This window comes from Panthera tigris, chromosome E1 (genome assembly GCF_018350195.1).
Source record: "Panthera tigris isolate Pti1 chromosome E1, P.tigris_Pti1_mat1.1, whole genome shotgun sequence".
In the NCBI taxonomy this organism is placed as follows: domain Eukaryota; kingdom Metazoa; phylum Chordata; class Mammalia; order Carnivora; family Felidae; genus Panthera; species Panthera tigris.
In genome coordinates this window covers 15,111,244-15,131,787 of record NC_056673.1, presented here as the reverse complement: position 1 = coordinate 15,131,787, position 20,544 = coordinate 15,111,244, and the positions used below count along the sequence as shown (strand labels likewise).

At 52.7% G+C, this 20,544-nt stretch overlaps 1 protein-coding gene across 3 annotated transcripts; it reads right to left on the bottom strand.

Annotated features, from left to right (window-relative positions):
* Positions 1 to 1,514: 1,514 nt before the first annotated feature.
* INPP5K (inositol polyphosphate-5-phosphatase K) lies at positions 1,515 to 20,425 on the bottom strand. 3 transcript variants are annotated; one of them, XM_007076109.3, is made up of 12 exons: positions 20,149 to 20,425; positions 18,241 to 18,348; positions 17,818 to 17,926; positions 13,782 to 13,898; positions 13,291 to 13,466; positions 12,664 to 12,775; positions 11,897 to 12,006; positions 4,623 to 4,809; positions 3,614 to 3,751; positions 3,267 to 3,350; positions 2,994 to 3,098; positions 1,515 to 2,788 (listed from the first exon to the last, which is right to left on the bottom strand). In XM_007076109.3, the coding sequence occupies exons 1-12, from the start codon at positions 20,199 to 20,201 to the stop codon at positions 2,729 to 2,731; spliced, it is 1,359 nt and encodes a 452-aa protein (XP_007076171.2). In that variant the 5' UTR covers positions 20,202 to 20,425; the 3' UTR covers positions 1,515 to 2,728. The 3 variants fall into 3 exon arrangements, with proteins under 3 accessions (XP_007076171.2, XP_042823446.1, XP_042823445.1); XM_042967512.1 differs by lacking the exon at positions 20,149 to 20,425 and adding an exon at positions 18,481 to 19,754; XM_042967511.1 differs by lacking the exon at positions 13,782 to 13,898.
* Between the last annotated feature and the right edge of the window lie 119 nt (positions 20,426 to 20,544).

Genomic DNA, 20,544 nt, shown 5'->3' with positions numbered 1-20,544 from the left:
CTCCTTGGCTCTGGGCAGCTGTAGCCCTGTCGGCTTCTTACTTTTCCATAGCACCCTCAGGTGCCCCTCACCCCCGGTGTTCCTGTTTTCTTCTTTATTGTTGCTAAATCACAGCTGACACTTTCCTGGCCTGGGAGTGAGCCCTCAGGTCTTCAGCCGTTCCTTATCGGAAGTGAGAAGGGAAAGAGGATGGGGAAAAGTGACCTTTCCAGAGAGAGGCACTGGCCTGGGAGGGGTGGAGTCCAGTGGGCTGGTGCTGGCCTTGACAGCCCCCTGGATGGGCACCTTCCCCCCGGGGCACCCTTTCCTTCCCTCCCCACGGCTTCCCCCGCCCAGGAAAGGCCAGCAAAGCTTCCTTCCTTCCTCTGAGCAGCATGTCTATCTAGGGCAGGCTCATCCCCGGTGGCCACACAATGGCCCTTATCAGCTGTGGAGCCAGGCGCAGAGACCCAGCGAACACCAAGTCTCACATATTTCCTGTTTCCACCCAGCGGGTCAGGGCTGGGCCCAGAGCGACCATATCCTGACTGGGGCCAAGAGGAGGGAGAACACTCCCCCTTCCCTTTCCCGGCCTCTCAATCACTGGACTCACCCCCACCCCCAGGCCAGGAGGGGGCCCCCAACAGGAGGCAGGGGTAGGGATGTGTGAGGACTTAAAGGAGGGAAGGGGAGAGGTGGGCACATGGACAAGCATGCTCCACAAGCAGAAGGGGGGACCACGGAGACCCAGCCCCAGGGCTCCGTTAATCAGAACGAAGAGGTAGGCATGCTGTCGCTTTGGTTGTTTTTGCAATTGTTCTCACAACAATCTTGTGAATGGATTCATTCTTTGTGTTTTACAGACAGCCGAGATTCCTGTGTGGGAAGAGGTGGAACTCGGATTCAAACCTGGGTCTTGACCTCATTCCTGGGTTTCTGGCCCTGCAGGACACCACAGCTGCCTGTGTAATTTTGGAAGGATCACGCCACTCCTTTGAGCTTTGGTTTCTCTGTTTGCCAAGTGACAGGTGCCATGTGGCAGAGCCCATGATGGTTGTGCAGGCACGAAGGCAGGAGGCGGGCAAGTGTGGGTGTTTGGGGTTCCTCAGGTGTTGAGTGTGTTGGGGCAGGAACAGAGGTTACCATGGAGATGTTGGGGGCAGGAGGGTCTGGGAAAAGGTGGGGCAGAGAGAAAAGATGGTGACATCTTTGGATAGCTGGACATGGGACCAAGGCTCAAGACTAAGGTGAGGAGGGATGAACCAGAGTGCAGAGTAAGCACCTTTTCTGAGTTGTCGGTTGCCAGAAATGCATTCTGCTTCGCAGCAAAGTAAACTAAGTGCCTAATCACATAGGTGGCTCGCCCCAACTGCACCAGGGACCCAGAGGGCCACCATCCTGGAACCTCATCCCATTCCCATCCCGGCAATATCTGCCACCCTCGGACACAGAAAGTCTAGTCTGGATCTACAGGGCCCTCGTCCCAGAGTTTAGAAAGGGCCCATTACTAGGTGCCACAGAGTCACACACAAGTGTAAAAGTCATGTTTCTAATTATCCTCCAACACAATAGACGCAGAGCACAGATAGCCATGGCCCGCTAGCAGCCAGGGGGACAGTTCTTCATGGTACACACGGCTCCCAGGGTGGAGTATGGATCAGAGAGCAACTGCAGCGTCCCTCAGTCTCAAGTCATAGGATGGGCATGATGGTCACAGAGCAGGCTCCCTGAGGTGTCTTCTCCTTGGAGAAGGGCCGTTGAATCACCAGTGGCTGGAGGCAAGTGGTGGGAGGTGGGACTGAGTGCCCACACAGCACCTAGAGAATGCTCTCTGAACACCCTCAAGGTCAGATTCTCCAACATCTAGATTCTGGCTCTCTTCTCTGCCGGCCTCCGCTTCTGCGTGCTAGGGCACTCTAGAGAGAGGGCAGGTTTCTGGCCAGTGACCGCAGCAAGGGTAGGGGCAGATGAGCCACGAATGGGCGAGGAACACCCTGGAAAAGTCTGTGCCTTCACAAGAGGACAGGTTGGGGCATGGAGCCTGACCCACCAGCAGAAGTGAACCTGGGTTCAATCTTCTGCTCCGGCCCTGGGACATCCTGGGGTGGGGGTACTGGCAGCAGGACAGTCATCGTCTTGCCCACAACATCTACATGAGAGCCTGGGTGAAGGGGCCCCTCCATCCCACCCACTTAGTCCTTGCTGAAAGCAGGGACCCCAGGCCCTCTGCCTATCCCTCAGGGGGACAGGCAATGAGATGCCAAGACTCCTGGAACCCAGGGCTGCTTGTGCCAACCAGTCTACAGAGCCTGTGCAAATGTGAGCATCTCTTCCCCCCCGCCCAGGCAGCCTGAGGCCCAGGATGGCGTGACAAGAATGCAGGCCTGTGCCAGATGGGGCATGTGCCTGGCAGGCCTGCTTGGGCGGAACTGGAAGTGTGTGTGGGGAAAATCAAGAAACGAGATGCAGGCTGGAGGGTCTTCCCACAGCCAGTGGACTGTCTCAGGTCTTCACTGCTGACAAACCAGCTGGTTGCACTCACATCTCAGCAACAAAAACCTGTATTCAAGTGGCCAATTCCAGAGATCTGGACTGGAGAGAGAGCATAGGAGTGTGGCGAGAGCTCCCCCTGGGAGGTGGAGGGTACCTGCTGCCTCTTCTGGGGGCTGGGCCCCCAGCGCTCCTGGCAGTGGTAGGCAGAGCTGGCTGCCAGCTCTGGCCTCCGCCCTGGATCCACTCTCATCCGGGCTCAGATATGTGGTTGGGCTTCACCCAGTAGGTCCTCTGCCAAGGAGGAGCCAGGCTGGATCTGCAGGGATAAAACAGGCGGTGAGTAGAAGTGCAGGGGGAGGGGGGGGGAGGGGAAGAGCAGGTTTTCCTTTGTGCCTTTCCATCACTCCCATTCTCAAAGGATGCGGCTCCATGGTACAAGTGGGTTCCTAGCCCGTGCCCTCGGAGAACCGATGAGGAGCTCAAGTCCTCTGACAGTCCCCTTCCCCACCAGCATCCCGTACCTTGAAGGGTTTGCTTATCCCCACCACAGAATGTAGACTGTTGCTATAGTAACAGAGGAGAAACTGGTCCTCAGTCTCGGGGATATCGCTGACATTGAAGTATACCTGGAGGGGAGGATGAATAGGAATGGGGTCACCTCCCCAGGCTGGGCCCCACCCAGCGCTCAGCAACAAATCATCCCAGCCTCGGTTCTTTCCAAAGACAGAGCGGTGCTCAGGCAAGCCCTCATGCTGGAGACGTGGAATACCTAGCTTAGGAAAGGGGGCAGGTACCTGGCTCAGCCCATCGTTGAAGGAGACCTGGTTGTCCCTGACCCAGACATAGGACACGTAGTCATTAATGTGGCGCAGCCCCACCTGTGGGAGAGGGGATTGGGCAGTCAGTGGTCTGGGAGGACACAGGACCTATGGCAAGTCCTAAGGAGAGGACGGTTTTACTCCCCAGGCTGGCCATTGTAGCGTATGCACCGTCCCCTTCACTGCCAGCCCCTAGGTGGGCAAGGACCCCCATGGGGGATGAGCATGAGCTCTTCAGCCTGTGCCCAGCTCCCGTAAACCCTCAGGATGGATAAGCCAGAGCAGTATGGCTGATGGACGCCACGCCTTTCCCGCCACATCACCTTGTATAGTCCAATCCAGTCCCAGGGGCTGCTGAGAAAGTCTGGGGTCAAGGAGTAGCTGATCAACATGTCGTTTTCCATGGTCCACAGGCCCTCAGGTATCAGGGTGATCAATGGGGCAGACACCAATGGCTTCAGCTACACGCAGGAGTGGGAAAGGGGTTGAAATCCCATAGCATCATTCCTTTCTCTGAGACGAATGTCCTTGCTGGGCCCTTCCAACACATCAGGGTCAGTAGGGGAAAAGAGGGCACGCAAGGGGGTGGGCATCGAACTCTGCTCGGCTGCCCCGAGAAAGTATCAGACCCTGGCTGGCCACCTGGAGGAAGGGGCCAAAGGTTTGTTGGGGGTGGCTGGCCCTGCCAGGGAAGATGGGGATGGGGGCCAGGTGGGTAACCACGCAGAGAGTCAAGTGTTGAGGGGTGATGGTGGAGGAGAATGGGGGAGTTGATGACAGGTTTAAGAAAGAAGGCAGAGAGCTGCTCTCAGGCCTCTAGGGTTTGTCAGGAACCCTCCCCAAGGCTCTGGGGAGAACAGCTATAGGCATGTGGAGGGACACAATGGTATACAGACAGACAAACCAGTATGAAAAAGTGAAGGCTGAGGGCAGCCAGCGGGTCACCAAGGGAAGTCAACATTGCCTTGGTCATTGGATGGCAAGATGCAAGGATGTAGGGAGCTCCCTTTGCAACCTGATCCAGGTAGGTTTAGGACAAAAAGAAGAAGTCCTACTTCACATAGTAGGTAATAAGCATAATGGAACTCATTAGCCCCAAGGGACGGTACCAAGAGGAAATGGAAACCTGTTCACAAAGGGTCTGGACACGTTTTTGACAGAGCCCTCCACAGCTTCTAAGAGCTGGGATACCTGACCTGGGAGGAGTGGCAGTGGTGTCCTCCTACAGGTCTCCCCTGGGACGTTTGCTGACATTAGAATCCAGGGCTGGAGGGTGTGGGAGGTGGCCCGGCACGGGTGCTCTGTTAAGTGCCAGGCAGCCCAGAAATTCACCTCCAAGTCAAAGGTGCTGGTGACAGGCTTATGGTCACTGATGCAGTACACCATGTGGCTGACGTAGCTCCTCAGGGTCAGGCAGAAGTGGGGGGCTGGCAGTCTCGGGGTGTGGGGGTTGGCCTGGGGCTGCCGCTTCAACCTCCACAGGATGCGGTCGGTCCATGCGGGCTTGCGTTTTTTCTCACTGCCGGTGGGGGTGGGGGTGGGTGGAGAAAAAGAAGGAGGAGAGAAGGGTTGGCAGGAGAGCAAGAAGTTACCCCCCACAAGCTTGCTGGAGCCCCTAACACCAGGGGCTATCAGTGGCCCTGACAGCCCTGGGCCACAGCTGGAGTATGGCATGGCAGCAGACTGGAGGGGGCCCAAGGGAATCAAAAGTATGTTGGCTTTTGTCAGACTCCGCCAAGGACCTGCAGTCTGGTCTACGTTTGTATGAATCAAATTGTGATTCGGAACCGTTTCTTTTCAAAGCTTTTCTTCTTTCTTAAACGAAAGCAGCAGTAGCTCAAAAAAGCTGAGGTCTGGACTCGGGAGTCAGACGTGAGCTTGACTTTGGCTTCCCCCTCACTAAAGGCACAGCCTCAGGAAAGGAAAGGGAAGCATTTGGAGAAGCTGTCTATGCCTGCCATCGATACTGTTTGTTCCACTCTCCACTCCACAGGTGGAGAAATTGAGATTTAGAGGGGAAGCAACTTTCCCAAAGTCACACAGCTACCGAGCATGGAGCCAGGATTCAAGGGCAGGCAGCATGACCACAGAGCACACGCTCTTCATCACACCAACCCCTCCTGGCCTCAGCCTCCTCATCTGTAAAATGAAGGTAATAAGGGTTGCTGACGTGATTAAATGAGATAAAGCACAAAAAATATTTAGCACGGCAGTAGGTACAAAATAAGCTCTCTGTAGTCACTGGCTATTATGACTCTTTGTTCTCGAGAGTCCTCCACTGAGGGACCTCTCACCTGTTTGCTTACAAGCTTCCTTGAAGGGCATGAGGGGCCATACAGCCCCTGGAGACAAGAGTGCTCTCCTCCCCTAGGTAACTGTAGTTGCCCCAAGACAGGCAAATCTCTCACTCCTAACACAGCTATGCCCAGGCAGCTACTGGTGTTCTCGAAGACTGGCTGGCTAACCAGGCCCTGCCCTCCAAAGGGGGACCCTGAGTCCTGGAACAGGGTGGGGTGGGAACAGTGGCTGTTCTGGGTTCCTCCCCCCTTTATTTTATTTTTTTAATTTATTTATTTTGAGAGAGAGAGAGAGAGAGAGAGTGAGTGGGGGGGGGGGGGGGAGAGAGAGAGAGAGAGAGAGAGAGAGAGAGAGAGAGAGAGAGAGAGATAGAATCCCAAGCAGGCTCCACAATGTCATCACAGAGCCCAATGGGGGGCTTGAACTCATGAACCGTGAGATCGTGACCTGAGGCGAAATCAAGAGTTGGACACTTAACCGACTGAGCCACCCAGGCATCTCCTCCCCCTTTATTTTACGTATTAAAAAAATTTTTTAACGTTTTATTTATTCTTGAGAGAGAGCGAGAGAGACAGAGCATGAGTGGGGGAGGGACGAGTGAGAGGGACACAGAATCGGAAGTAGTCTCCAGGCTCTGAGCTGTCAGCACAGAGCCTGACGTGAGGCTTGAACTCACAAACCGTGAGATCATAACCTGAGCCGAAGTCAGACGCTTTACCAACAGAGCCACCCAGGCGCCTCCCCCTCCCCCTTTATTTTATTTATTATTTTTTTAAAAAAATTTTTTAACGTTTATTTTATTTTTATTTATTTATTTATTTATTAAAAAAAATTTTTTTTTAACGTTTATTTATTTTTGAGACAGAGAGAGACAGAGCATGAGCAGGGGAGGGTCAGAGAGAGAGGGAGACACAGAATCGGAAGCAGGCTCCAGGCTCTGAGCCATCAGCCCAGAGCCCGACGAGGGGCTCGAACTCACAGACCGTGAGATCGTGACCTGAGCTGAAGTCGGACGCTTAACCGACTGAGCCACCCAGGCGCCCCCCCTCCCCCTTTATTTTAAATGAAGCCAGAGTAGTCAAGCCTGTTCAGATGGTTCCCTACTTTAAAAACTGCCCCCCCCCTTTTAAAACCTTTAAGGAGTCTTCATGCCTCCAAAATAAAGCTCAAGTCCCCAAATATGGCTTTCAAGGTGCTCAGGAGTCTCACACCCCTGTCCTACCTTGTCTCCCACCACTGTCCCAGACCCATCTACCACAGTGATTCTTAAGCCTCAGGACCTTTACTCTTGCAGTTTTTGCTGCCCGGAACATACTTCTTCACAGGGAGAGGCCCAATTCCAAAGCTGTCTTTGTCATAAAGCCAGCTTTGAGCTCTCCTTTTTGCTTCCAAAGCATTTTACACCGGTGCTTCCCTAATTATGTTATACAGCGCGGCCGTTTTGTTTCCCAGTCAGCACGTCGCTTAGCGTGAGCTCGGAAGGCAGGACTGGCTCTTGAGTCCCCTGTGTATTCTCAGCATTAGTACAGAGCCTGGCACGTAGTAGGTACTTAATGGTGTATGGAACCCAAACTAACTAAAACCCCAAACTCAATCTCTCTCCTCAAAAATGATCATCTAATCCTAACGTATACGGTTTCAGATGTTGATAACCAGTTTGAAATGTTATTTTTGTCTTGTTTCATCCCGTTTTTAATTAATTAAAAATAAATTAATTAATTAATTAATTAAGTTTTTTTTTTTTTGAGTGGAGGGTGAGAGAGAGAGAGAGAGAGGAGAGAGAGAGAGAGAGAGAGAGAGAGAGAGAGGGAGAGAGAATCTCAAGCAGGTTCTGCACAGTCAGCGCAGAGCCTCACGCTGGGCTTGATCTCACGAACCATGAGATCATGACCCGAGCTGAAATCAAGAGTCGGTCGCTCAACCAACTGAGCAACCCAGGCACCGCCCCCCCACCCCGCCCTCTTTCACTGTTTTAAATGAACATTTCCGACGTACTGTTGTCAATTCAACAGCAATAGTCTTCCAGCAACAGAGGCAGAATGGTGTCCTGCTGGTAAACTCTGACTCTGGAATCAGACAACAGGAGTTGGGGGAAGGTCCTGCTCTGTTATTTAAGAGCTACATGGTTCTGGTTGGTGAACATGTGATTTGAAGAGCGTGGCGGGCTCAGAGGGCAGGGAAGCTCCTCGCCCTCTCCCCATACCTTGCCCTACGCATCTCTTTCATCTGCCTGTTCCTGAATTACATCTTTTTATAATTAACTGGTAATTTAGTTTAAAAAAGAGAGAGAGAGAGAGAAAGCTATGTGCCCTTGGGCAAGTGACTTCACTACTCCAAGCCTCAGTTTCTTCAACTCTAAGATGGGGTGATAACAGTACCTACTTCAAAGACACATTGTGAGGACCAAATAAATTAATGTGCGTCAAGGGAGTGGCCAAAAAGTGCTAACTGGCTGAAGCACATCTGTTTGGGGCTCCTGGGGTTGTTTCAACTTTTCACTCTTCTGAGGACTGGTCAGAGCACATCAGAATGTGCTATTTCCATCCCAGAGACTATAAACAGAATCTCAGAACCTACTGAACCTACATTCAGTACCCAGCAATGCTTATACTTGGTGATGCGCCACATAAATACACCACTCTTCCTTTCAAAGTGTTCCCCCTCCTCAACTTCCCTATCATGGTGACTTCAAGATCTTCCCCAAGACCGGACCACAGCCTGTCTCCCTTTCTTCCTTTTCCATGGCCTGGCCCAGGCTTATCACTGGGCACCTGTATTGTTCAGTCTTTCAACAAAGATTTACTGAGCCCTTATTATATGCCAGGCAACTGGGGACCTGAAAAATGGGATTGACAAGGTCCTCAAAGAGCTTGTTTGACAAACAAAAGACAGGAAGCAAGTTAAATGTGCACAAATTAAATTCCCCCAGTTCTCCATTTCTAAAAATAACAAGAGCAAAACATGGGGTCCTTCTGTGCATTAGACACTGTGACAGGTGTCTCACGGACTGTTCTAACCCTCTCAACACCGGAAGAATGTCACAGGGCGCATTTTCGTCCTTCTACAAGACCCTGAAGTTCAGAGGTCACCCTGTCCAGACAGAAGTCGGACGTTTGCCCAGGTCTACGAAGTCCACACTCCTTCCACGGCACTCCCCTGTGGCCAATTCCCAGCAGCCAGAACTGTCTCAGAGCATGCCGTATAGAACTGGACCTCGCTTTTGCTTTTTGGCTGAATGGTATGACTGAGTATAAGAAATGCTTCTGGATATTACTGTGTCCTAATTTTTGAAAAATTAAAACCGAATATAACTCTGCAAATTTCTCTTTAGGAGCTAGAAAACTGAGCCAATTTACTGACCCTAAAGTAGGGAAGTGTTCCATTTCTAGGTCAGAAGTGGACTTTCCCTTCCGCTCCCTATAGATGGCTTCTAAGTGTCTCACTGAACTCTGGACATGAGTTTTGACTAGATTGAGCATAATAACCTCTGCTCATCGCCTAGTGGAGAGGTTGACCAGGCTCGTGTTGACTGTAACAAAATCCTATCGCAATCCCTGACTATAACAGGATTTCCCGCTCTGGGCCCTTTCACCCTCCCCTGTAATGGAGCTGACCTCGTTTCTCATTACATCTTGGCTCAGGGACGCTGCTGTGGCTGGGCAGAGCCGTGTGCGTACTATGCCCTGTATACAACTCACTCGCAGCCACATTGTATGGCTGGTCAGCCTCTTCTCAAGGTGCCTCTCATCGGTGCTGCTGATTGACCGGAACGTCTGCCCTTCTTTCTGCCAAAGTCTGCTGCTTCCTTGACAGCAGCTCTGACTGACTCCTCCTGGCTTCAGCTGTCTGTCTCCTTACCATTCGCTCAACTTCCTTCGGCACTTACAGAGCTCTAGAACCTTTTACTGGCCAACTCTTGGACTTGAGAGTGTTTATTTGGATCTCTTGCTATGGGTGGGTCTCTCTACTAGGCTGGCTGCTCCTTAAATAACTTATCTTTCTTCCTTTTGTCCTCTCAGGCTCCTGATTCAAACATACGCCAGGCACTATGCTACATACCAGAAACGGTCATAAATCAGCTCTCTTCAGGCATTCATAGTAGAGCAAGAAAAGCACACCGTGTCTTGAGAACAATACCAAAAGCATGATGTGTGCAGGGGTTTCAGGAGGCATGCCGGCAGGAGAGGACTCTCGGTGGGATGGGGGAGGGTCAAGGAAGGCCTTCTAACAGACGTGATGTCTGAACTGAGTTTTCAAGGATGAGTAACAGTCTGGTTACACAGACACACGGCAAGTGCTCAGTAATGGCGACCACAATGTGGGTTGTATCTATCATGTGGAAGTACCTGCTTCCTTCTTAGCAAGGCTTTGCTATCCCAATCCCGCCCTTTCTGCGGCTGCTGGCAAGACCGGCTGTGATTGTGGAGGTACTGCGGGCTAGAGGGAAGCATCGTGGGCCACCAGAGTCCAGAGTCAGGTCTCAGCCCCAACTCTGCCACCAGTGGCTGAGCTTCCTGGGGAAGTCCTCTGAAGTCCTTTAACACCTCAGGGCCTCTCTAGCCAATCTCAGTCCCTGCTGACCGCAGCCTAGACTCAGCTGTAACAATTCCTAGTCTCCTGGTGGTTTCCCTACCATACCTCGGGGTGGGGACAGAGGGACACCTGGTCACATGGCCTGCCAGCAGCTCTCTTCCTGCTGCCAAGTGAGGATTTAAAGTCAATTGGCAGAGGGTCCCAGGCCCCAAGGCTTGGGCCTGTCCCACCGAGGCCTCCCAATTTCCATGATAGCTCTCATTTCCAATGGATGGCTGCGGAGACTGGCGTTCTCCGTGCCGCTGTGGCCCCGGGCCAGCTGGCCAGCCAGAACCTGCCCTCTTACCTCTTTTCCAGCCTGTTCTGTTGCCCAGGCTGGACTCTGTTTCCAGTGTTCATGGCCTCTTCTTGTGTACATTGCCCGGGCCATGACCCCAACCCGTCTTGCTCCACACTCCTGAAATGGCTCACCCTCTCCCCGTTCCGTGGAGGGGCCGCTGTGGCTCTGCCATACCCCTTCCGGCACAGGGCCGTCGGTTCTACCTGTCTTCCTGGCCTGGCTGGGGAGACACCTGTTCACTCCCTAAATTCCAGAGGCGCTGCCCTGGAGGCACTTCCCGCCTCCCTCATAAGGCAGCCCCGCTGTGAGGAATAGATGAAGCCGCTGCTCCAGGGGAAACGAAACCCCCAGAACACGTGAGGGGTTCTTCTTTTTCTCTTCTTTTTTTAACATTTTATCTTTTTTTTTTTTTTTTAACATTTTATCTTTAAGTAGTCTCCCTGCTCAACGTGGGGCTCGAACTCACAACCCTGGGATCAAGTGTCGTACGCTCCACCGACGGAGCCAGCCAGGTGCCCCTATTCTTTTTCTTCAAAGAGATGAGAATCCTTGCCAAACTGGGCCAGGGACTCCATGCCGGAGCTGCTTTCGACCCTCGGCCTGAGCTTAAAGTTTTGGTGGTTACCTGGCCCTTTCTTGGCTTCTTAGGAACGTTTCTGGTAAAACTACCACCTGAAGGCACGAATCTAACAACAGCAGTCGTCACCGTGCTTACCAGGTGCCAGGCACCGGGCTAAGCACATGCAAGGTCTCGTTCAATCCTCAACTTCATGAGGGGGGGTACTGTTAGCACCCCCATTTTATAGATGACAAGACTGAGGCTTAAACACCTGTCCAAGGTCATGCAGCCGGCGAGGGGCAGAGCTGTACCTCTGACTGCCAGCTGCACCGTCTCTATACTGTTTCCCATAAACTCCTCCCCGCCCCGACAACTACTATTTCATCTTCCTAAATAGTACCTGATTCACCCACAGCTGGGGCAGGGACACTTCATACCAGTAACTGGCTGAGCTGAGATTTCTGTCCCCCTGTCTGGGAGGGACCAGAAGGTCTGGGGAAGTGTGGACAAGGGTGCCCAGAATGCTGAAATACGGTCCCTCCCAAGGGAGGAATGAGCTGCTTCCCCCCTTCCTCCTGCCCTACCTGCCCTGCCCCCACCCCCACCCTGCAGCCTCGTCAGCACCTCCATGCTCTCCGAGGACAATCTGGGGCAGCTCCTGTGGTCAGCGCCTCATGAGGTGGGTGGGAGGTGCCATTCCCGAGGTGGTGGCTGGCCGGATCTGTTCCCGCTTTCTAACACTTCTGTGAGGCAGCTCCCTCTGCCACTAGGGCCCGTACAACCCGACTTCCCGGGCCTCCTGGCCCTGCACTTCCTCCTCACAGGCTAATTCCAAATCTGCGGCAGGCTGACCCTCTCCTGGTGGAGCCCCCTCACCTGGTATCGTAGTTGTTGGAGTTCTTATCAAACTTGTAGGTGGGCGGGAAGAGCAGAGGGCCCTCCTGGAACTCCCGGAGCAGCGGGTCGTGTTTCTTGGCAATGCTGAGCTAGAGAGAAAGAACAGTCCCATCTCCTAGGAGTCCTGACCCAGTGGCCCAGCACACACTCCATTCAAGGGATGAGCACGTGCCGGCACGCTAGGCAAGAGTCCAGCAACACGTCTTCCCTTCCTCACCGCCGCCCCGGTGGCAACCTCAGCACCCCATCCCCACTCCACCCCCAGGAAAGCAGCTGGATCCCTTTGTAAACATCACGCGAGATCCCTAGTCCCGCGAGAGGCAGATGCCTGCCATTTCCCAGTCCTTGGACTCTAGGGAGCGGGCTTTGAATTGCATCTGTCTGGGAGACACTAGCAGACATGTATCACAGTGTATTTGGGTAGCCAGGGTGCCCCCAAAGGGGTAGTATCTCATCCTCCAGAAGGCAAGCAAGCCTGGGGATGGGAAAGACAACAGGGTATAGGAGAGTCAGCGTCTGGTGCGGGGCCACGGCAGGCGGAAGCCCTTCTCATTCCCCAACTTATTTCACACCCGGCAGCTCCTCCAGGCGAAGACCAGGCCTCTGGGTGCAAAGGGAACAGGGACTTCAGAGGCTTGGGAATGGGGGACAGGTGCTCAGGAACCCGAGCAGTGCTCCCCACATTTGATGTTAGGCCTCCACAATGGGCTCAGATCACCCCTCTGGACCCTTCCTTCATTTGATACCTGATCCTTCTCCCACAGGTCACTGTAGCACCGATTTTTTATGGATTCCCGAACAAAATGCAGCCCAAAGTCCTCGATCCGAAAGTTCATGTCTCCAAACCAGAGAATGAGGCTGCAGAGAGAAAAGAAGGCAGCTGAGGGCTATGATGAGGTAAGAGAAGACAGGAGCAATGGACCCCGGGGCCGCTCACTCCTCTGGCACAGAGCTCGAGGAGCAGGTGAGGCGCCAGATGCTGGGAGAGGAGCCAGTAATGGTAACGACGTGGCATGGGTCCTACCGGGCTGTTCTGACAGCCACTTCCTTGTCCTCCAAAGAGGCCAGCCCCTGGGGGCAAGTAGCAAATACAGAGCAGGCTCTAGGCCTCCCACTCCCCCCCTCAACTGGCCACCAGGCAAGGCTGAGAATCAGCTCCCTGTGGGTGACCTCAAGGAACCATGGCCTTCTCAATCTGGGGTGTTCAGAAGTGTCTAGAGCTCCTAGGCAGGCCAGGGAGGCAAAGCTGGATGGGAGAGTAGATGGAGCGTTAGGGAAGAGGCTGGGAAAGGGGGGGAGGGGAGCAAAGCTGCCTGAGGAGGATGCTAGCCTGGGCTGACCGCAGGGGCAGCAGTTTACAAGCACATGCTCACTCATGGTCCAGGATGTTGGGGATGTTCTGTCCCTCAAAATTTTGCATCTCCAGGATCCGGTCAAAGTGCTGCAGCCGCTGGTCATTGTTGGCCATGTGGGGGGGGAGGTGGCAGTTGATGATGCTGACATAGTAGCCATAAAGCTTCAGGCAGATGTTGATGCCCCCTTTGTTCCCCTGGTGGAACAGGTGGGCAGAAGGGTGGGAAGTCGCTCTGGGTGAGAATCACCTCCCCTTTCCCATTGCAGGGCCAGACACTCAGCTCCCTGGAGCGACATCTCCATCTAAGAGCCCAGCTCACCCAGTCTGAGGTCTCAGGGGTGCTAAGCTCCCAGGGGCAGGAGAGCAGATATGTGGGGCACTGGCCTGGAAGAATGCTAAGATTCATTTCACCCCCTCTTTTATTTGCTCACCTCTAAAGAACCCAGCCCTCCCCGGCCCAGTGGCAGGAGGCCTCCCAGCTCACAACTCAGACCACAGCTCAGTCCTTACCCAGTACCCGAAGAGGCCAGTGGGGGTGGATTTAGTAGAGAGGATCTGGACAAAGGGCAAATGCTGATGCTTGGCAAAGAAGAGTAAGAGGAGCCCCTGCATGCGGACACTGGAGACCTACAGCACAGGGGGGGACAATGGTCATTCATTTCCCTGCACTGGCTGAGCACGACTCTGCCCAGCCCTGAGGTCAATGGTATCTCAGCTCCAGTCTCACTCCCCTTAGCTGCCAAATGATGCATTCTGGGAGCTGAGCAAGTTCCAGTTTCTGTTCTTGGCCTTGGGTGGAAGGCAGGGAAGACAAGGCCACCAGGGTACCCTGCCATCAGGAGGGCACTGACTCTTCAGTCCCAGTCCCATGGAACCCAGGGGCTCCTCTCACCCATGCTCTGTAGGTCCTTTGGGCACTGTGGGCTGCTACCCCTGTGGGCCAGGGCCTCAGAGAGGAATGGCACAATGCAGGATAGTGGCTAAGGGCAGTGGCTTTGAAGTTAGCCAGATCTGGGTTCAAAGCCCAAGAGTATTTGATACTGGGCCAAGTCTCAGTCTATTTTATCATTGATAAAGCAGGAATCTATCTCATCTATCTCACAGATGCTGGAAGGATTAACTGGTAGCTGCTATTTTTTGGTTTAAGGATTTATTTTTTGTTTTTAACATTTATTATTGAGAGACAGAGCATGAGCAGGGGAAGGGCAGAGAGAGAGGGAGACACAGAATCTGAAGTAGGCTCCAGGCTCTGAGCTGTCAGCACAGAGCCTGACGCGGGGCTCAAACTCACAAACTGCAAGATCATGACCTGAGCCGAAGGCGGATGCTCAACCGACGGAGCCACCCAGGCATCCCATGGATTTTTTTTTTTTTTAAAGTAATCTACACCCAAAATGGGGCTTGAACTCATGACCCTGAGATCAAGAGTCGCAGGCTCTTCTGATTGAACCAGCCATGCGCCCTTGATTTAAAGTTTTTAAAAGTAAATTGGGTGGCAGGGGGGTGGTGCCTGGGTGGCTTGGTCAGTTAAGCATCTGACCTCGGCTCACGTTATGATCTTATGGTTTGTAAGTTCGAGCCTCGCACTGGGATTGCTGCTGTCAGCACAGAGCCTCTTTTGGATCCTCTGTCCCCCTCTCTCTGCCCCTCCCCCGTGAGCATGCACATGCACATTCAAAAATAAACATTTAAAAATAAATAAATACATACATACATTAATACATAAATAAATAAAAGTAAATTTAGGGGACCGCTTCAGTCACTTAATCATATGACTCTTAATTTTGGCTCAGGTCATGATCTCACCAGTTGTGAGATCAAGCCCTGAGTCAGTCTCTACGCTGACAGCATGGAGCCTGCTTGATTCTTTCTCTCTGCCCCTTTGTCTCTCTCCCTCCCTCTTATAACCATTTTACAAAATTAAAAAATACATATAAGTAAATTCAGGGAGGGGTGCCTGGATGACTTCAGTCGGTAGAGCATGTGACCTTGATCTCAGGATTGTGAGTTCAAGCCTCACGTTGGGCGTGGAGCCTACTTAAAAAAAAAAAAAAAGAAAGTAAATTCAGGTAAAGAACATGAGAGAGCCTTCTAGGGTGCTAAACGTATTCTGTATCTTGACTTGCTGACTTGACAGGTGATAATATTGGTGCATATACACATAAAAATCCATAAAAAATACGCTTAATTTTGCAAACAGTATAGGTCAATGGAAAATTAAGAAAATGCTCCACAAAATAATTATACCCTGTGGTTCGTTGCATTTCCACAAAGGCAATGAGAGCAAGCACAGTGGACATGTGTTTACGGGCTGGGGAGAACGGCCACCATCTACACAAACCCTTCATACCGCATTTAACCTCTGCACCAATGTCCCTGTTCTGCAGATGGAAGGCTGAGGCTCAAGGAGACTAAGGAACCAGTAGGACTACTTGGATAACAGTATTAGAGGTCTGGGGTCACCAAAATCCTTGCTCTCTTTGAGGTGGGGTGGGAAAGGGCCCTAGCCAGTGACCCTCTCACTCAGCTTCAGGCTGTCTACACCTACCACCCGAGTAGCTGTTTCCGGAGCATGAGGTGCAGAGGCCAAGGAGGAAATCCCCGGGTGGGGAGTGTGTACTGGGGCCTTCCAGGAATTATGAAACTTGATGCCGCAGGCCAGGAGCTTTGGCACAGTGGAGGAGTCAAAGCAGGGAGAACCCCAAACCCAGGAACGAGTGAGGGAGGCGTGGAAACCTAGGGCTGGGTAGAGGTTGCTACAGATGTGTCCTCAGCCCCACCCTCCAGCCCCAGTCTTGGTCTCTCCCATTCACAAGCACAGGATAATGGACCGGACTAAGGAACCGATAAAGATCCAGGAAGGGCTGTCAAGCTTAATCCTAATCCACAGAGCAGGTCTGGGCCACTGGGACCCAGCACAAAGGCACCAGTCCACTCTGTGAAGCAGCAGGGACTGGTGGGGAAGGGGGGGGGTGGCAGAGGCAGGAAAGCCTCAGACTGGGAGAAAGGGTAGGGCCAGGGAGGGGGGGGGGTGGGAAGGCGGGAGAGGGGAAGTTCGGTTGGAGGAAGTGAAGTAGGAGGAGCTAAGGAAGGGCCTAAAGGGAGGCAGATAGGGGCTCTGGAGCAGGCAGAGGGCATCAGGCCCAGGCTTCTCAACCTATAATTGGCAAACTCCTGCCAAAGGAAGAGGCTGCAAGCAGGACTCACCCCTTCCCCTCAATTCTTGGCTAGGGGGAGGAGGGACGTCTATCTGCTTTGGGTGCCAGCCCCTCAGGCAGTCCTCCCAAACGCGGGAGGCTGCATGGGTGGAATGGGTTGTGTCCCCGCCACAAACTGAGCTAATTTCCTTGGCTCCATTCCATTCTACCAATCCCTTGCCAGTTAGCTGGGGCGCAAGGAGGCCTCCAATCTTGGGAAGAGAGTGGGTGGTGAGAGTAATGGTTCTGCCTTCACAGAGGCTCTAGCTCCTCGTCTGTAGAAAGAGGCCTGAGTTTCATCTGGAGAAGACCAAGGGCTTGGGGGTTGGCCTTTTCTAGCCTCAGCAGCAGGACAAAACTTGTATTCCCTCCTCCTGGCTCTGCCCTCAAGAGGACTCACATCTGTTGCCTTGGCATCTTTAGGCAAACTGGGGTAAGAGAATCAATTCTGAAGAAATCCAGTTGCCCAGGGAGAGGAATAGAGGAATTCTGGTATTTCCTAGAAGCACTGCATGAGGCGCTCTGAATGGGAGGATGCTTCATCCCTCAGCTGCGCAGGACATAAAGGTGAAGATGTAGCAATCTAGAGCCTTCCTGTGGAGTCTCCTATGGTCTAGTTTCCCCAAAGAATACTGGCCTTTCAGACTGAGAACTATTTTCCTCCCCATCTATCTCCCCTCTCCTAACCTCTGGGCCCCTAGAAGTTGAGGCACATGTCCTCTATGATCAGAGGACACCCTCGGATACCAGTAGGCTAGCCTTGGGATACCTGTCAGCCTCAGAGCTCACCAATATAGCAATAAAGTATAGTAATCAAAAACATGGGTTATGAAGTTTGAAAGATATGGATTTAAATCCCAGATAGCCTGTGTGACCTCTGAGTCTTGGTTTTATCTGTAAAATAACCATATTTCAAGAGTTATGGTTTCTAAGTAATGTATATAGAAAGCTTATTTACAATGCTTACTACCAGGTAAGCACTCGATACATGTTAGCAGTTATTATTATATTCGGGGACTTTAGGCTGGGCATGTGAGTAGAGATGGAGGCTGGCGGTAGGGTAGGCACCGAGGTGTTAATAAGCTCCCCCCTCCACCCCCCCCCCCCCGGATTCTCCCAATCTGAAAAATATCAAGGTGTTAAACTAACCCCCCGGGGTCCCAGCTCAGCTCCAGCTACATTGGAAAGACACAAGGCAGACAGGAGCACCAGGAAGCCAGGTGCAACTGAAGTTCAGGCCTTTAAATAAATGGAAACAGCATGAAAGCCTGAGTGGGAGACCAAAGGACTGGGGGTTAGTGAGGAGAGGGGAGATACATTTCCCAACTGCCCATGAACTTGTAAGTTACCTTGACGAAGGTCAGAGGGGAAAGCACATCCATGAAGAAACTGCTCCATGGGTCTTCAAAGGCAGTGTCAGAAAGGAGGCTCATGATCCCACAGTTCATTTCCTGCAAACTGCCCATCCCAGGTCAGAGGATCTCCCCCTGGCCTAGAGGGTACTGCCTCTGCCACAGACATTTTATACTGCCCTCAGCACTTTCAAACCTTGGGTACTCATGACCGTGATCTCTCCCTCCCCTGGCTGTTGATCGCCAACCTTCGCCATCACTAACTCAGGACAAGAGACACTGACTGGCTGAAAGCTCCTAGCCTTCAGACTCCAGAGCAAGGGAGGACAGGTCACAGTTCCCCATGGGGACGATTTGGGACTGGCTGGGCTTACCTATCTCAGATATGGGGAAGGGTGAGGGGGCATTGCAGACACCTACCCAATGACATACATGTCCACACTCAGGTTCTCTTTGTTGAGCTGAAGAAGATCACTGAGGTCTAGAGGAGGTGCTGCAGAGGCCACGTTCCACGTCACAACATGGATGCTGTGGAAGGGATGCAAAGGGAAGTCGTGGAGGAAGGAGGGTAAGACCTTATCCCGGTAACAAACGGGCCGAGGCCCGCTGACGGCCGCACCACGATCCCCTGCAATCGTAGTGGGAAATGTGTTTCTGCACCTGGGTGTGGGAAGAGGTGCACTGAACTGCAGGCTCTTCATCCTGACTTCCGTCCTGAAGCAGGACAATTCCATCCTGCTTTGGCTCCTCCATGCAGGCCCACAGCTGCCCACACCTGGCAGCATGGGTGCTGCTGACATCAGCAAAGCTGCTCAAAGGTTTCCGGGGCAGGCAAGGGAAGGGGTGGGGATGGGGTGGGTCGTCAGGAACTTAATAATTCCATCAGCCATTCACACCTCAGGGCTCCTAAGACCACCAGAAAGATTCTGGAGGTTCAGTTTTTACCTTGTAAGAGGCCTCGGCACTACAAGACAGGAGAATTTCAAAAATAACAGAAGATAACAATACCACATTCCCTTCCTTCCTTCTTCCTAGGAGGTCCCTGGAGCATAACCAAATTCTGCCAAACATTTCAGGGAGCCCAAAGAGAAGATCCTAAATAACAAGGTTCTCAACATCTCTCTCAAGAGTCTACCCTCTTTTGGGAAAAGTCATCAGTTGGATAACATCCTCAACCTTGGCTTCACGCTAGGGAAGCAACAGAACTTAGATCAGCAGCTTTCAATAACAATGGATCACATCAGAGGCTCCGGGGAAAAGACACTTGCAGATCTCTTTAATTGAATAGTTACAGCAATACTCCAAGAGAGCCCGACTCTGCTCAGTACAGAGCTACAAACCCTGCAGAGACCAAAGACAGCCACCAATCCCTAGGTGAGTCTTAGGGACACTGAGGAGAGGATCTGCAGCAGCTGCAAACCGAGAATGGGAGCAGCTACAAGGGGGTTGAAAGAGGTGGGAGAGAAGGGCAGGACGTCTAAAAACATCTCTTCTTCACCAGATCCTGTTCTTAGAGGTCCGTGTTCTAAAAAGCACAATTTGAAATTCTCGGCCTTTTTAAAACAACTTCCTGCCCCTCCCTATGAACATCAACAAAACAATACACAAACCACCTTTCTAGGCATTCGGCCAGAGATTCTGGGCTACGTTAGTTTAAGATCTCCCCCTGCTGTCCAACAAAGGATTAAGAAAAACAACCCTTTTAGTGCAAGGCTCTTTGTTTTCCCACGGACCAGCTCTAAATGGATGGAGAACAAAAGTCGGGATTTCTTGCCCTCACTCTCAGATCCGACGATTAGCAGCAAATCCCTGCATTGTGACTTGCACTAAGTTGGTGATTAGTGGTGTTCTTTGCTAAAGAGCAAGCATGGGACCAGGCTATATCCCTTCGCTAAAGATCTTATCTAAATCTGATTTCGGATTTCAGGAGATCACAACGGGATCAGGTAGACCCCGTGATGTACGTGCTGATCAAAAGAACAAGATTTCTACTCTAGAGCTGACAGAAGAATGCCTTGTTATGTCTTTAACTTCAGACAGCCCGACACCGCTGCCTCCGCCAGTAGCAAACTGAGACACCTGCTTGGGGCACCCAAATAGGAACGAGCTCGGCGGCTTGAATTTGGAGGGGGCGCGGGGCTTGGGCCCAAAACAGCCCACTCGACATCGGCTTGGGAGAACTGGGGAGGGCCTCTGAACTAGAATCAGCCCTGTGGCCTGGTCCTTTCTCTCCCAGTCTAGTTCTACCCCAGATCCGCAGCCCGGAATGGGTAGGAGGCAGTGATCCTGCCCGGAGCAGGCGGGCCTGCCCGCAGCCGCCTTCCTCACCTAAGCGTCTTGCCTCTCGGTTCGGTTAATTTCCGTGGGTTCACAGCCGCCATCGTCCCAAGCAACGGCCCGGCCGCCTCGTGTGTCCCCGCCACAGCCGCTCCTGGCCCGATCCGCCTCCCTCCTGCAGGAGGTCCCGGCCAGCTTACTCTCACCAATTGTTTTCCTTCCGGATTCTGACTCTCCGCCTCAGCTTCCGTAAGAGGCGGGGCTTGAGGGCACGAAGGGCTCTGAGTGGCTCGGCCCGGGGGAAGAGGCGGGCCTCTCCAACGAGCGCGAAACGGCGAAAGGCTGCGAGGAGAGAGGCTTAGGGGATCCGGGCCGTAAGACAGGCACGTCTCTGTGTCGTCAGAACCCGACGCAACGATGCCCCGCCCAGCGCGCCGAGCATCTGTC

Bases quoted from the DNA above. Each gene is read 5' to 3' on its own strand.
- INPP5K (XM_042967512.1), bottom strand. From the start codon at position 18,620: ATGTCAGCAGCACCCATGCTGCCAGGTGTGGGCAGCTGTGGGCCTGCA. The intron at 3,752-4,622 runs GTGAATTTCTGG...TCCTGCGTGTAG, and splicing joins CCAGCACCTTTGACTTGGAG to CTGAAGCCATTGGTGTCTGC. The intron at 3,351-3,613 runs GTGATGTGGCGG...CCTCTCCCACAG, and splicing joins ACTGGATTGGACTATACAAG to GTGGGGCTGCGCCACATTAA.